This window comes from Salvelinus alpinus, chromosome 16, assembly GCF_045679555.1.
Source record: "Salvelinus alpinus chromosome 16, SLU_Salpinus.1, whole genome shotgun sequence".
Taxonomy (NCBI): Eukaryota; Metazoa; Chordata; class Actinopteri; order Salmoniformes; family Salmonidae; genus Salvelinus; species Salvelinus alpinus.
The window spans coordinates 38,842,593-38,857,932 of record NC_092101.1 but is presented as its reverse complement, the minus strand read 5'-3'; the positions used below and the strand labels follow the sequence as shown (position 1 = coordinate 38,857,932).

General features: G+C 44.8%; 1 protein-coding gene across 1 annotated transcript in view; it reads left to right on the top strand.

The window, feature by feature from the left end:
* podn (podocan) overlaps positions 1-15,340 on the top strand; it is a 42,103-nt gene that overhangs the window by 22,136 nt on the left and 4,627 nt on the right. The window contains exons 9-12 of the mRNA XM_071346143.1: positions 1,061-1,274; positions 1,848-2,052; positions 13,902-14,140; positions 14,438-14,586. Of these exons, the coding sequence (XP_071202244.1) occupies positions 1,061-1,274; positions 1,848-2,052; positions 13,902-14,140; positions 14,438-14,586 (807 nt within the window). The remainder of the gene's footprint in view (positions 1-1,060; positions 1,275-1,847; positions 2,053-13,901; positions 14,141-14,437; positions 14,587-15,340) is intronic.

Here is a 15,340-nt window from a genome sequence, read left to right as displayed (position 1 = left end):
CTGTAATGAAACAGGCAGGGACAATCATACTGTAATGAAACAGGCAGGGACAATGATTATGTAATGAAACAGGCAGGGACAATCATACTGTAATGAAACAGGCAGGGACAATCATACTGTAATGAAACAGGGAGGGACAATGATACTGTAATGAAACAGGCAGGGACAATCATACTGTAATGAAACAGGCAGGGACAATGATACTGTAATGAAACAGGGAGGGACAATGATACCATAATGAAAGAGGCAGGTACAATGATACTATAATGAAACAGGAAGGGACAATGATTCTGTAATGAAACAGGCAGGGACAATCATACTGTAATGAAACAGGCAGGGACAATGATTATGTAATGAAACAGGCAGGGACAATCATACTGTAATGAAACAGGCAGGGACAATGATACTGTAATGAAACAGGCAGGGACAATCATACTGTAATGAAACAGGCAGGGACAATGATTATGTAATGAAACAGGCATGGACAAGGATTCTGTAATGAAACAGGGAGGGACAATCATACTGTAATGAAACAGGCAGGGACAATGATTATGTAATGAAACAGGCAGGGACAATGATTATGTAATGAAACAGGCAGGGACAATCATACTGTAATGAAACAGGCAGGGACAATGATACTGTAATGAAACAGGCAGGGACAATGATTATGTAATGAAACAGGCATGGACAAGGATTCTGTAATGAAACAGGGAGGGACATTGGTACTGTAATGAAACAGGCAGGGACAATGATACTGTAATGAAACAGTCGGGGACAATGATACTATAATGAAACAGGGAGGGACAATGATACCATAATGAAAGAGGCAGGTACAATGATACTGTAATGAGACAGGGAGGGACAATGATTCTGTAATGAGACTGGGAGGGACAATGATTATGTAATGAGAGAGAGAGAGAGAGAGAGAGCTTAGGTTGAGCTGCTACATTATGAGAGAGAAAAGTGAGATTCGTCTATTCATGGAAAGATGACATTTAAAGATAAAGTGATAACCTAAGCTCTTCTCTATCAAAGATAACATCACCCTCTCCCCTTTCAGCCAGTTGACCAAGCTGGAGTATCTGGACCTGTCCAACAACAACCTGAGTGTGGTTCCTCAGGGTCTGCCTCGAGGTCTGATACTGCTACACCTAGAGAAGAACAACATCCGCAGTATCCCTGGCGATGCCCTCATAGCCTGCCGTAACCTGGAGTACCTACTGCTGCACAACAATCAGCTACGCTCCCGCTCCATACACCAAGCTGCATTCCATGTAGGCCTATAGCATTGCTGAATACTTGGCTTACTTAAGTCCCCCATATGGCCCTATTGCCCCACTTTTGTTGAATAGAAAAATATATATATTTATACTATGTATTTGAGCTTGTGTCTTCATAAGTGAGTACAACTATTTGTACCAGAAAGGTGAGTACCAGACCTTTCTAAAACTATGCAACATGACCATTTATTGTTCATGGCCATCTCATGAAAAGTAATTATGTTTGGGTATGTCTATTTAGACGGAAATCTAAATGTTGCCTTTTTTATTCAACTGGTTAAATCTTATACTGTGGATAAATACACCGCCACAGGTGTATCTAGCTCAAAGGACCATGAAAAATATGATAGATGACTATATAGCTTGATCTGGCGGTTAGTTTGGTCAGGTTGAACCACCACAGAGTGTCGGGCACAATTGTTTTGATTATCATAATGATTGATTATGATCATGATTATCATCATTTGTGTATATGTTAAATGATCTATGAGAAATGTGAAATGTGCAATGATATGCGCTTACAATAACATTAAATTGTTCACAAAAATAGTTTTCTCTTCTCCCCAGGGCCTGAAGAAGCTACACACCCTCCACATGTACAACAACCAGCTGGAGCGTGTCCCCAGGGGTCTCCCCCGCCGAGCCAAGACCCTTATGCTGCTTCACAACGGCATCAACGAGATCGGACGCAATGACCTGGTGATGCTTTACACCCTGACTGAGCTCAACCTCAGCTACAACCGCCTCATTAGCCCCAAGCTGCACCGAGAAGGTACACCTATTAATCCTACGTGGAACATAAGGCTTTCACCTATATACAGTGCATTCGGAAAGTATTCAGAACTCTTGATTATTTTCAGGTCTCTCCAGAGTTGTTTGATCGGGTTCAAGTCCGGGCTCTGGCAGGGCCACTCAAGGACATTCAGAGATTTGTCCCGAAGCCACTCCTGTGTTGACTTGACTTTGTGCGTAGGGTCGGTGTCCTGTTGGATGGTGAACCTTTGCCCCAGTCTGAGGTCTGGAGCGGGTTTTCATCAAGGATCTCTCTGTACTTTGCTCCGTTCATTTTTCCCTCGATCCAGACTAGTCTCCCAGTCCCTGCCGCTGAAAAACATCCCCACAGCATGATACTGCCACCACCACGTCTGGTTTCCTCCAGTGCATTCGGAAAGTATTCAGAACCCTCCACATTTTGTTACATTATTTGAAATTGATTAAATCATTTCCCCCCCTCATCAATCTACACACAATACCCCATTATGACAAAGCAAAAACAGGTTTTATTTTTTTTGTTGCACATTTATATATATAAAAAATATATGTATTACATTTACATAAGTATTCACTCTTTACTCAGTACTTTGTTGAAGCACCTTTGGCAGCGATTACAGCCTCGAGTCTTCTTGCGTATGACGCTACAAGCTTGGCACACCTGTATTCGGGGAGTTTCCCCCATTCTTTTCTGCAGATCCTCTCAAGCTCTGTCAAGTTGGATGGGGAGCGTCGCTGCACAGCTATTTTCAAGTTTTTCCAAAGATGTTCGATTGGGTTCAAGTCTGGACTCTGTATGGGTTTTCATCAAGGATCTCTCTGTACTTTGCTCCGTTCATCTTTCCCTCGATCCCGACTAGTCTCCCAGTCCTTGCCGCTGAAAAACATCCCCACAGCATGATGCTGCCACTACCATGCTGCCAGGTTTCTTCCAGACGTGACGCTTGGCATTCAGGCCAAAGAGTTCAATCTTGGTTTCATCAGACCAGAGAATCTTGTTTCTCATGGTCTGAGGCCTTTAGGGTGCCTTTTGGCAAACTCCAAGTGTGCTGTCATGTGCCTTTTACTGAGGAGTGGCTTCCATCTGGCCACTCTACCATCAAGGCCTGATTGGTGGAGTGCTGCAGAGATGGTTGTCCTTCTGGAAGGTTCTCCCATCTCCACAGAGGAACTCTGGAGCTCTGTCAGAGTGAACATCGGGTTCTTGGACACCTCGATGACCAAGGCCGGGCGGCCAGCTCTAGGAAGAGTCTTGGTGGTTCCAAACTTCTTCCATTTAAGAATGATGGAGACCACTGTGTTCTTGGGAACCTTCAGTGCTGCAGACATGTTTTGGTACCCTTCCCAGATCTGTGCCTTGACACAATCCTGTCTCGGAGCTCTACAGACAATTTTTCCAACCTCATGGCTTGGTTTTTACTCTGACTTGCACTGTCAACTGTGGGCCCTTTTATAGACAGGTGTGTGCCTCCAAATCATATCCAATCAAGTTGTAGAAACATCTCAAGGTTAATAAATGGAAACAGGATGCACCTGAGCTCAATTTCAAGTCTCATAGCAAAGGATCTGAATACTTACGTAAAAAGGATTTTCAGTTTTTTATTTGTAATACATTTGCTAAAATTTCTAAAAAACTGTTTTTACTTTGTCATTATGGGGTATTGTGTGTAGATTGATGAATTATTATTTAATAAGGCTGTAACGTAACAAAATGTGGAAAATGTCAAGGGGTCTGAATACTTTCCGAATGAACTGTATATGAATGGAAATGTTTTTTTGTGTGTTTTGTTATATGCTGTACAGGAATTGTTTATGTGAATACTGTATGTCAACTGTTAGATGACTCTTTCACAATGTAAATAAAATAAAATAAAATAGATTTATATAGCCCTTCTTACATCAGCTGGTATCTCAAAGTGCTGTACAGAAACCCAGCCTAAAACCCCAAACAGCAAGCAATGCAGGTGTAGAAGCACGGTAGCTAGGAAAAACTCCCTAGAAAGGCCAAAACCTAGGAAGAAACCTAGAGAGGAACCAGGCTATGAGGGGTGGCCAGTCCTCTTCTGGCTGTGCCGGGTGGAGATTATAACAGAACTTGGCCAAGATGTTCAAATGTTCATAAATGACCAGCATGGTCAAATAATAATAATCACAGTAGTTGTCGAGGGTGCAACTAGTCAGCACCTCAGGAGTAAATGTCAGTTGGCTTTTCATAGCCGATCATTAAGAGTATCTCTACCGCTCCTGCGGTCTCTAGAGAGTTGAAAACAGCAGGTCTGGGACAGGTAGCACGTCCGGTGAACAGGTCAGGGTTCCATAGCCGCAGGCAGAACAGTTGAAACTGGAGCAGCAGCACGGCCAGGTGGACTGGGGACAGCAAGGAGTCATCATGCCAGGTAGTCCTGAGGCATGGTCCTAAGGCTCAGGTCCTCCGAGAGAGAGAAAGAAAGAAAGAGAGAAAGAGAGAAAGAGAGAAAGAGAGAATTAGAGAGAGCATACTTAAATTCACACAGGACACCGGATAAGACAGGAGAAGTACTCCAGATATAACAAACTGACCCTAGCCCCCCGACACATAAACTACTGCAGCATAAATACTGGAGGCTGAGACAGGAGGGGTCAGGAGACACTGTGGCCCCATCCGATGATACCCCCGGACAGGGCCAAACAGGATGGATATAACCCCACCCACTTTGCCAAAGCACAGCCCCCACACCACTAGAGGGATACCTTCAACCACCAACTTACCATCCTGAGACAAGGCCGAGTATAGCCCACAAAGATCTCCGCCACGGCACAACCCAAGGGGGGGGCGCCAACCCAGACAGGAAGATCACGTCAGTGACTCAACCCACTCAAGTGACGCACCCCTCCTAGGGATGGCATGAAAGAGCACCAGTAAGCCAGTGACTCAGCCCCTGTAATAGGGTTAGAGGCAGAGAATCCCAGTGGAGAGAGGGGAACCGGCCAGGCAGAGACAGCAAGGGCGGTTCGTTGCTCCAGAGCCTTTCCGTTCACCTTCACACTCCTGGGCCAGACTACATTCAATCATATGACCCACTGAAGAGATGAGTCTTCAGTAAAGACTTAAAGGTTGAGACCGAGTCTGCGTCTCTCACATGGGTAGGCAGACCATTCCATAAAAATGGAGATCTATAGGAGAAAGCCCTGCCTCCAGCTGTTTGCTTAGAAATTCTAGGGACAATTAGGAGGCCTGCGTCTTGTGACCGTAGCGTACGTGTAGGTATGTACGGCAGGACCAACTCGGAAAGATAGGTAGGAGCAAGCCCATGTAATGCTTTGTAGGTTAGCAGTAAAACCTTGAAATCAGCCCTTGCCTTAACAGGAAGCCAGTGTAGGGAGGCTAGCACTGGAGTAATATGATATTTTTTTTTGTTTCTAGTCAGGATTCTAGCAGCCGTATTTAGCACTAACTGAAGTTTATTTAGTGCTTCATCCGGGTAGCCGGAAAGTAGAGCATTGCAGTAGTCTAACCTAGAAGTAACAAAAGCATGGATTAATTTTTCTGCATCATTTTTGGACAGAAAGTTTCTGATTTTTGCAATGTTACGTAGATGGAAAAAAGCTGTCCTTGAAACAGTCTTGATATGTTCGTCAAAAGAGAGATCAGGGTCCAGAGTAACGCCGAGGTCCCTCACAGTTTTATTTGAGACGACTTTACAACCATCAAGATTAATTGTCAGATTCAACAGAAGATCTCTTTGTTTCTTGGAACCTAGAACAAGCATCTCTGTTTTGTCCGAGTTTAAAAGTAGAACGTTTTCAGCCATCCACTTCCTTATGTCTGAAACACAGGCTTCTAGCGAGGGAAATTCTGGGGCTTCACCATGTTTCATTGAAATGTACAGCTGTGTGTCATCCGCATAGCAGTGAAAACAATAGTGGTCCTAAAACGGAACCTTGAGAAACACCGAAATGTACAGTTGATTTGTCAGAGGACAAACCATTCACAGAGACAAACTGATATCTTTCCGACAGATAAGATCTAAACCAGGCCAGAACTTGTCCATGTAGACCAATTTAGGTTTCCAATCTCTCCAAAAGAATGTGGTGATCGATGGTATCAAAGGCAGCACTAAGGTCTAGTAGCACGAGGACAGATGCAGAGCCTCGGTCTGACGCCATTAAAAGGTAATTTAACACCTTCACAAGTGCAGTCTCAGTGCTATGATGGGGTCTAAAACCAGACTGAAGCATTTCGTATACATTGTTTGTCTTCAGGAAGGCAGAGAGTTGCTGTGCAACAGCTTTTTCAATTTTTTTTGAGAGGAATGGAAGATTCGATATAGGCCGATAGTTTTTTATATTTTCTGGGTCAAGGTTTGGCTTTTTCAAGAGAGGCTTTATTACTGCCACTTTTAGTGAGTTTGGTACACATCCGGTGGATAGAGAGCCGTTTATTATGTTCAACATAGGAGGGCCAAGCACATAAAGCAGCTCTTTAAGTAGTTTAGTTGGAATAGGGTCCAGTATGCAGCTTGAAGGTTTAGAGGCCATGATTATTTTCATCATTGTGTCAAGAGATATAGTACTAAAACACTTGAGTGTCTCTCTTGATCCTAGGTCCTGGCAGAGTTGTGCAGACTCAGGACAGCTGAGCTTTGGAGGAATACGCAGATTTAAAGAGGAGTCCGTAATTTGCTTTCTAATGATCATGATCTTTTCCTCAAAGAAGTTCATGAATTTATTACTGCTGAAGTGAAAGCCATCCTCACTTGGGGAATGCTGCTTTTTAGTTAGCTTTGCGACAGTATCAAAAATAAATTTAGGATTGTTCTTATTTTCCTCAATTAAGTTGGAAAAATAGGATGATCGAGCAGCAGTGAGGGCTCTTCGATTCTGCACGGTACTGTCTTTCCAAGCTAGTCGGAAGACTTCCAGTTTGGTGTGGCACCATTTCCGTTCCAATTTTCTGGAAGCTTGCTTCAGAGCTCGGGTATTTTCTGTATACCAGGGAGCTAGTTTCTTATGACAAATGTTTTTATTTTTAGGGGTGCAACTGCATCTAGGGTCTTGCCCAAGGTTAAATTGAGTTCCTCAGTTAGGCGGTTAACTGATTTTTGTCCTCTGACGTCCTTGGGTAGGCAGAAGGAGTCTGGAAGGGCATCAAGGAATCTTTGTGTTGTCTGAGAATTTATAGCACGACTTTTGATGCTCCTTGGTTGGGGTCTGAGCAGATTATTTGTTGCGATTGCAAACGTAATAAAATGGTGGTCCGATAGTCCAGGATTATGAGGAAAAACATTAAGATCTACAACATTTATTCCATGGGACAAAACTAGGTCCAGAGTATGACTGTGGCAGTGAGTAGGTCCAGAGACATGTTGGACAAAAGCCACTGAGTCGATGATGCCTTTTGGAGTGGGTCTGTGGACTTTTCCATGTGAATATTAAAATCACCAAAAATTTGAATATTATCTGCTATGACTACAAGGTCCGATAGGAATTCAGGGAACTCAGTGAGGAACGCTGTATATGGCCCAGGAGGCCTGTAAACAGTAGCTATAAAAAGTGATTGAGTAGGCTGCATAGATTTCATGACTAGAAGCTCAAAAGACGAAAACGTATATATTCTTTTTGTAAATTCAAATTTGCTATCGTAAATGTTAGCAACACCTCCTGAGGCCTCATTTAACACAGTAAATTCATCAGGCTTAAGCCATGTTTCAGTCAGGCCAATCACATCAAGATTATGATCAGTGATTAGTTCATTGACTATAACTGCCTTTGAAGTGAGGGATCTAACATTAAGTAGCCCTATTTTGAGATGTGAGGTATCACGATCTCTTTCAATAATGGCAGGAATGGAGGAGGTCTTTATCCTAGTGAGATTGCTAAGGCGAACACCGCCATGTTTAGTTTTGCCCAACCTAGGTTGAGGCACAGACACAGTCTCAATGGGGATAGCTGAGCTGACTACACTGACTGCTAGTGGCAGACTCCACTAAACTGGCAGGCTGGCTAACAGCCTGCTGCCTGGCCTGCACCCTATTTCATTGTGGAGCTAGAGGAGTTAGATCCCTGTCTATGTTGGTAGATAAGATGAGAGCACCCCTCCAGCTAGGATGGAGTCCGTCACTCCTCAGCAGGCCAGGCTTGGTCCTGTTTGTGGGTGAGTCCCAGAAAGAGGGCCAATTATCTACAAATTCTATCTTTTGGGAGGGGCAGAAAACAGTTTTCAACCAGCGATTGAGTTGTGAGAGATTGCTGTAGAGCTCATCACTCCCCCTAACTGGGAGGGGGCCAGAGACAATTACTCGATGCCGACACATCTTTCTAGCTTATTTACACGCTGAAGCTATGTTGCGCTTGGTGACCTCTGACTGTTTCATCCTAACATCGTTGGTGCCGACGTGGATAACAATATCTCTATACTCTCTACACTCGCCAGTTTTAGCTTTAGCCAGCACCATCTTCAGATTAGCCTTAACGTCGGTAGCCCTGCCCCCTGACAGTGTATGATCGCTGGATGATTCGTTTTAAGTCTAATACTGCGGGTAATGGAGTCGCCAATGACAAGGGTTTTCAATTTGTCAGAGCTAATGGTGGGAAGCTTCGGCGTCTCAGACCCCGTAACGGGAGGAGTAGAGACAAGAGAAGGCTCGGCCTCAGACTCCGACCCGCTGCTTAATGGGGAAAACCGGTTAAAAGTTTCTGTCTGCTGAATGAGCGACACCGGTTGAGCATTCCTACATCATTTCCCCCAGGAGCCATGAGAAAGTTGTCCGGCTGCGGGGACTGTGCGAGGGGATTTATACTACTATCTGTACTTACTGGTGGCACAGACACTGTTTCATCCTTTCCTACACTGAAATTACCCTTGCCTAACGATTGCGTCTGAAGCTGGGCTTGCAGCACAGCTATCCTCGCCGTAAGGCGATCGTTCTCCTGTATATTATGAGTACAGCGACTGCAAATAGAATGCATCATGTTAATGTTACTACTTAGCTTCAGCTGTTGAAGGTGCTGTCGAACCATGTCCAGATAAAGCCTCCGGAGTAAAAAAGTTGAATGAAAAAAAAGTTGTGAGGGAAAAACAAAAAATATAAACGGTAATTAAAAAGTAAAAACCGTAAAGTTGTCAGGTAGCAAAGTAAGGTTGGCAACAAAACGCACAGCCACACGTCTGCAAGTTGTGACCGGAAATGACTACTGTTTGCTGAAATGACTGACTGTACTGTTTGTCATGTTTGTCACGTTCTGTATGTCTGTCTACATGAATATCAGAATGTATACTGGAATGCATTATGAAACAGAAATGGATTAAAATAAAGTCTTCATCATCACCATAACTGATATTTCAGCTCAGGTGATATAAACAGTTGAAGTCGGAAGTTTACATATTATATACCTTAGCCAAATACATTTAAACTCAGTTTTGCACAATTCCTGACATTTAATCCTAGTAAAATGCCCTGTCTTAGGTCAGTTAGGATCACCACTTTATTTTAAGTATATGAAATGTCAGAATAATAGTAGAGAGAAATATTTATTTCAGCTTTTATTTCTTTCATCACATTCCCAGTGGGTCAGACGTTTACATACACTCAATTAATATTTGGTAGCATTGACTTTAAATTGTTTAACTTGGGTCAAACGTTTCAGGTAGCCTTCCACAAGCTTCCCACAATAAGTTGGGTGAATTTTGGCCCATTCTTCCTGACAGAGCTGTTGTAACTGAGTCAGGTTTATAGGCCTCCTTGCTCGCACACACTTTTTCAGTTCTGCCCACAAATTTTCTATGGGATTGAGGTCAGGGCTTTGTGATGACCACTCCAATACCTTGACTTTGTTGTCCTCAAGCCATTTTGCCACAACTTTGGAAGTATGCTTGGGGTCATTGTCCATTTGGAAGACCCATTTGCGACCAAGCTTTAACTTCCTGACTGATGTCTTGAGATGTTGCTTCAATATGTCCTCATAATTTTCCATCATCATGATGCCATCTATTTTGTGAAGTGCACCAGTCCCTCCTGTAGCAAAGCACCTCCACAACAGGATGCTGCCACCCCCGTGCTTCACGGTTGGGATGGTGTTCTTCGGCTTGCAAGCCTCCCCCTTTTTCCTCCAAACATAACAATGGTCATTATGGCCAAACAGTTTTATTTTTGTTTCATCAGACCAGAGGACATTTCTCCAAAAAGTACAATCTTTGTCCCCATGTGCAGTTGCAAAACGTAGTCTGGCTTTTTTATGGCGGTTTTGGAGCACTGTCTTCTTTCTTGCTGAGCGGCCTTTCAGGTTATGTCAATATAGGACTCGTTTTACTGTGGATATAGATACTTTTGTACCTGTTTCCTCTAGCATTGTCACGGCTGTGTGTGGAGACGGACCAAGGTGCAGCGTGCTCTGAGTTCCACATATTTTTTCCGTGAAACTTACAAAACAAAAAAAGAAACAAACAACGAACTGTAACATAAGAGGTGCAACATGCACTAACTCCAAACACAAGATCCAACAAAAAAACAGTGGGTAAATGGCTGCTTAAATATGATCCCCAATCAGAGACAACGATAAACAGCTGCCTCTGATTGGGAACCATACCATACCAGGCCAACATAGACATAAAACAACCTAGATAACCCACCCTAGTCACACCCTGACCTAACCAACATAGAGAATAAAAGTCTCTCTATGGTCAGGGCGTTACAGTACCCCCTCACCCCAAAGGTGCGGACTCCGGCCGCAAAACCTGACTCTATAGGGGAGGGTCCGGGTGGGCATCTAGCGTCGGTGGCGGCTCCGGTGCGGGGCGAAGTACCCACTCATCTCGCAGATCCGCCATCATCGGTGCGGCTCTGGTGCGGACTTTGCCCCCGCCCAGACCACGGGTCTGGCCATGGAGCCGGGTAGAACGCCGTGCCCGGATTGGGCCTCGGCGCAGAGGAGGGCCCCGGCCATGGAGCTGGGTTGAACGCCGCACCCGGACTGGGCACCGGCACCAAAGAAGGCTCCGGCCATGGAGCTGAGTTGGCCGCCGTGCCTGGACTGGGCACCGGCGCAGAGGAAGGCTCCGGCCATGGAGCTGGACTGGACACCGTGCCTGGACTGGGCATCGGCGCAGAGGAAGGCTCCGGCCATGGAGCTGGACTGGGCACCATGCCTGGACTGGGCACTGGTGCAGAGGAAGACTCCTGCCATGGAGCAGGACTGGACGCCGTGCCTGGACTGGGCATCGGCGCAGAGGGAGGCTCCTGCCATGGAGCCGGACTGGACGCCGTGCCTGGAATGGGCATCGGCGCAAAGGAGGGCTCCGGCCTATGGACTGTCGTACGAGGTTCCGGACTGTGGACCGTCGTAGAAGGTTCCGGACTGTGGACCATCGTAGGAGGTACCGGATTGTGGACCGTTGTAGGAGGTTCCGGACTGTGGACCGTCGTTGGAGGTTCCGGATTGTGGACCGTCGTAGGAGGCTCCGGACTGTGGACCGTCGTAGGAGGCTCCGGACTGTGGACCGTCGCAGGAGGCTCCGGACTGTAGACCGTCGTAGGAGGCTCCGGACTGAGGACCATCGCAGGAGGCTCCAGACTGTGGACCGTCGTAGGAGCCACCCCGTGCGCCCCCCCCAAAAGAAATGTGGGCTGTCTTTTGGGCTTTCTACCTGGCTGCGAACCCCGGCGTCGTCGCTGTCCTCCCTTTTCTACTGTCGTCTGTTTCCACGGCAGGCTTTCGTATCTTTCCAAGACTTCCTCCCAATTCCAGGATATTCTCTCCTCGATCTCCTCCCAAGTCCAGGATGCCATCTCTTCCTGGGCACTCTGCTTGGTCCTGATGTGGTGGGATCTTCTGTCACGGCTGTGTGTAGAGACGGACCAAGGCGCAGCGGGCTCTGAGTTCCACTTCTTTATTTCGTGAAACTTACAAAACAAGAAGAGAAACAAACAACGAACCGTAACATAAGAGGTGCAACATGCACTAACTCCAAACACAAGATCCCACAAAAAAACTGTGGGGAAATGGCTGCCTAAATATACAACGATAAACAGCTGCCTCTGATTGGGAACCATATCAGGCCAACATAGACATAAAACAACCTAGATAACCCACCCTAGTCACACCCTGACCTAACCAACATAGAGAATAAAAGGTTCTCTATGGTCAGGGCGTGACAAGCATCTTCACAAGGTCCTTTGCTGTTGTTCTGGGATTGATTTGCGCTTTTCGCACCAAAGTACGTTCATCTCTAGGAGACAGAACGCGTCTTTATCCTGAGTGGTATGACGGCTGCGTGGTTCCATGGTGTTTATACTTGTGTACTATTGTTTGTATAGATGAACGTGGTAACTTCAGGCATTTGGAAATTGCTGCCAAAAATGAACCAGACTTGTGGAGGTCTACAATTTCTTTTCTGAGGTCTTGGCTGATTTCTTTCGATTTCCCCATGATGTCAAGGCACAGAGTTTGAAGGTAGGCCTTGAAATACATCCACAGTTACACCTCCAATTGACTCAAATGATGTCAATTAGCCTATCAGAAGCTTCTAAAGCCATGACATAATTTTCTGGAATTTTCCAAGCTATTTAACTTCTCTGCGCTACAGATCCCTTTAGCGGGATCATTTTCCTAAACAACCGCTGAATTGCAGGGCGCAAAATATTACAAAAAATATTTATAATCATGCAATCACAAGTGAAATATACCAAAACACAGCTTAGCTTGTTGTTAATCCACCTATCGTGTCAGATTTTGAAAATATGCTTTACAGCGAAAGCAATCCAAGCTTTTGTGAGTGTATCAATCAATGCTAGAACAGCTAGCCCCAAATTAGCATGGTCACGAAAGTCAGAAAAGCAATAAAATTAATCGCTTACCTTTGATAATCTTCGGATGTTTGCACTCCCACGAGACTCCCAGTTACACAATAAATGTTATTTTTGTTCGATAAATATTACTTTTATAACAAAAAAACGCCATTTGGGTTGCGCGTTATGTTCAGAAAACTACAGCCTCGTTCCGTTCGACGAAAATTCGAAAAAGTATCCGTAATGTTCGTAGAAACATGTCAAATGTTTTTTATAATCAATCCTCAGGTTGTTTTTAACATACATAATCGATAATATTTCAACCGGACCGTAACCTATTCAATAAAAGAGAGAAAGAAAATGGAGAGCTACCCCTCTCGCGTGCAGGAACTAATCAAAGGACACCTGACTAGTTTTGAAAAATCTCGCTCATTTTTCAAAATAAAAGCCTGAAACTATGTCTAAAGCCTGGTCACAGCCTGAGGAAGCCAATGGAAAAGGAATCTGGTTGATACCCCTTTAAATGGAAGAAAGACTGGAAATGAAACACTGATGTAAAAAAAAAAAATCGCTTCCGGGTTAGATTTCCTCAGGTTTTCGCCTGCAAAATAAGTTTTGTTATACTCACAGACAATATTTTGACAGTTTTGGAAACTTTGGAGTGTTTTCTATCCTAATCTGTAAATGATATGCATATTCTACGATCTGGACCTGAGAAATAGTCCGTTTAACTTGGGAACGTTATAAAAAATATAAAAAAATCTGACCCCTAGCGTCAAGAGGTTTTAAAGGCACAGTCAACTTAGTGTATGTAAGCTTCTGACCCACTGGAATTGTGATACAGTGAATTATAAGTGAAATAATTTGTCTGTAAACAATTGTTGGGAAAATGACTTGTTGGGAAAGTAGATGTCCTAACCGACTTGCCAAAACTATAATTTGTTAACAAGAAATGTATTGAGTGGTTGAAAAACAAGTTTTAATGACTCCAACCTAAGTGTATGTAAACTTCCGACTTCAACTTTAACCGCAGTGGTTAAATATCTCTATTATGACATATTCTAATGAAACCACGTTGATCGTCCAGCTTTCAGGAAGCTGCGTCTGCTGGAGACCTTGGACCTGTCAGGGAACGCCCTCCACTCCCTGCCCCTGGGGCTTCCCCGCTCCCTGCAGGTCCTCCGGGTGAAGGACAACCAGCTGACCTCCATACCAGAGGGGGCGCTGCAGGGCATGTCCAAGCTCAGGGAGATCCACCTCAACCACAACCAGCTCAAACTCAACTCCATCTACCAAGGAGCCTGGATGGAGCTCAGCGCTCTGACGGTGAGACCGGATGATTGGGGTGTGTGAGGTGGAGGGGAGAGGGGAGAGGTAGAGAGGAAGAGAGAGGATGTATGTTGCCCCCCACCCCAATTCACACCTCGCCATTACAATCTGTCTGATCCCCTCAACCACTTCTCTCCTCTCAGTTTACTGAACCTACAGGCTTTCTGTGTGATAAAGCTGGCTGCTGGCTCTGACCTTCAGTTGTTGGACCTGTTGGTAGTTGGTTAGCACTCTGATGGTGTAAAAGGGCCCAATAAATACAAGGTGATTGATTTGATTGATGTGTTCGTCCAGACGTTGGACCTGTCCAGTAACCAGCTGTCCCATGTCCCCTCTGACCTGCCTGAGTCTCTGGAGTACCTGTACCTTCAGTCCAATCGTATCAGCACTGTCCCTGCCACTGCCTTCGAGGGCACCCCCAACATCAAGGGCATCTTCCTACGGTGAGAGACTAAACACTAATGCATGCACGCACACACCCACACAACTAGAAACACACACGCACCTGAACCTATTTATCAGTTCAAACCCACAGCTCATGTTCAGTAAGTTCCAATATCAAATGCGAGTGTTAATCAAACTCTCTCAAATCACTCCACTTTCCACTCCACTGTTCCATACGTTTCTGTAGCATTGTTTCTGAATGAGACATTTCTGGCCTTCTACTCAGCTCAAATCATCACCATTCATCCTCTACTGGGAGTGTGTGACTAAGTCCTGTTGATTGATGCCAGCTGTAAGACAGAGCCACATAGCCCCTAGTCTATTGAGTCCCAAGCTTCGTCCAATGGCACCCTATTCCCTATATAGTGCACTACTTTTGAAACGAGTACTACTCAAATGTAGTGTACTATATATGGAATTAGCATGCCATTTGGGACGCAGCCCCAGGGCTCTGATGGATATTTGGTTGATAGTTCCCTCATCATCCTTACGTGTGGTTATTTTCTGTTTGGACCTGATCTATGCTGCGCTGTGCTGAGGAGACTTATGTAACGGACACAGAGAAGGAGGGAGCTGCTGACGGAACAAGTTGTCCTTCTGCTTTACCTCTGTGTTCACTGCACTCATTAAAATCTCCTACACATATACACTATGTAAAGTACCCATCAGATGGTTGTTTTGTAATTTATCTACTTTCCTAAACTCTCCTAATTATCTTGTTGGGGTATGAAATGTATATTATGTAAATTAATC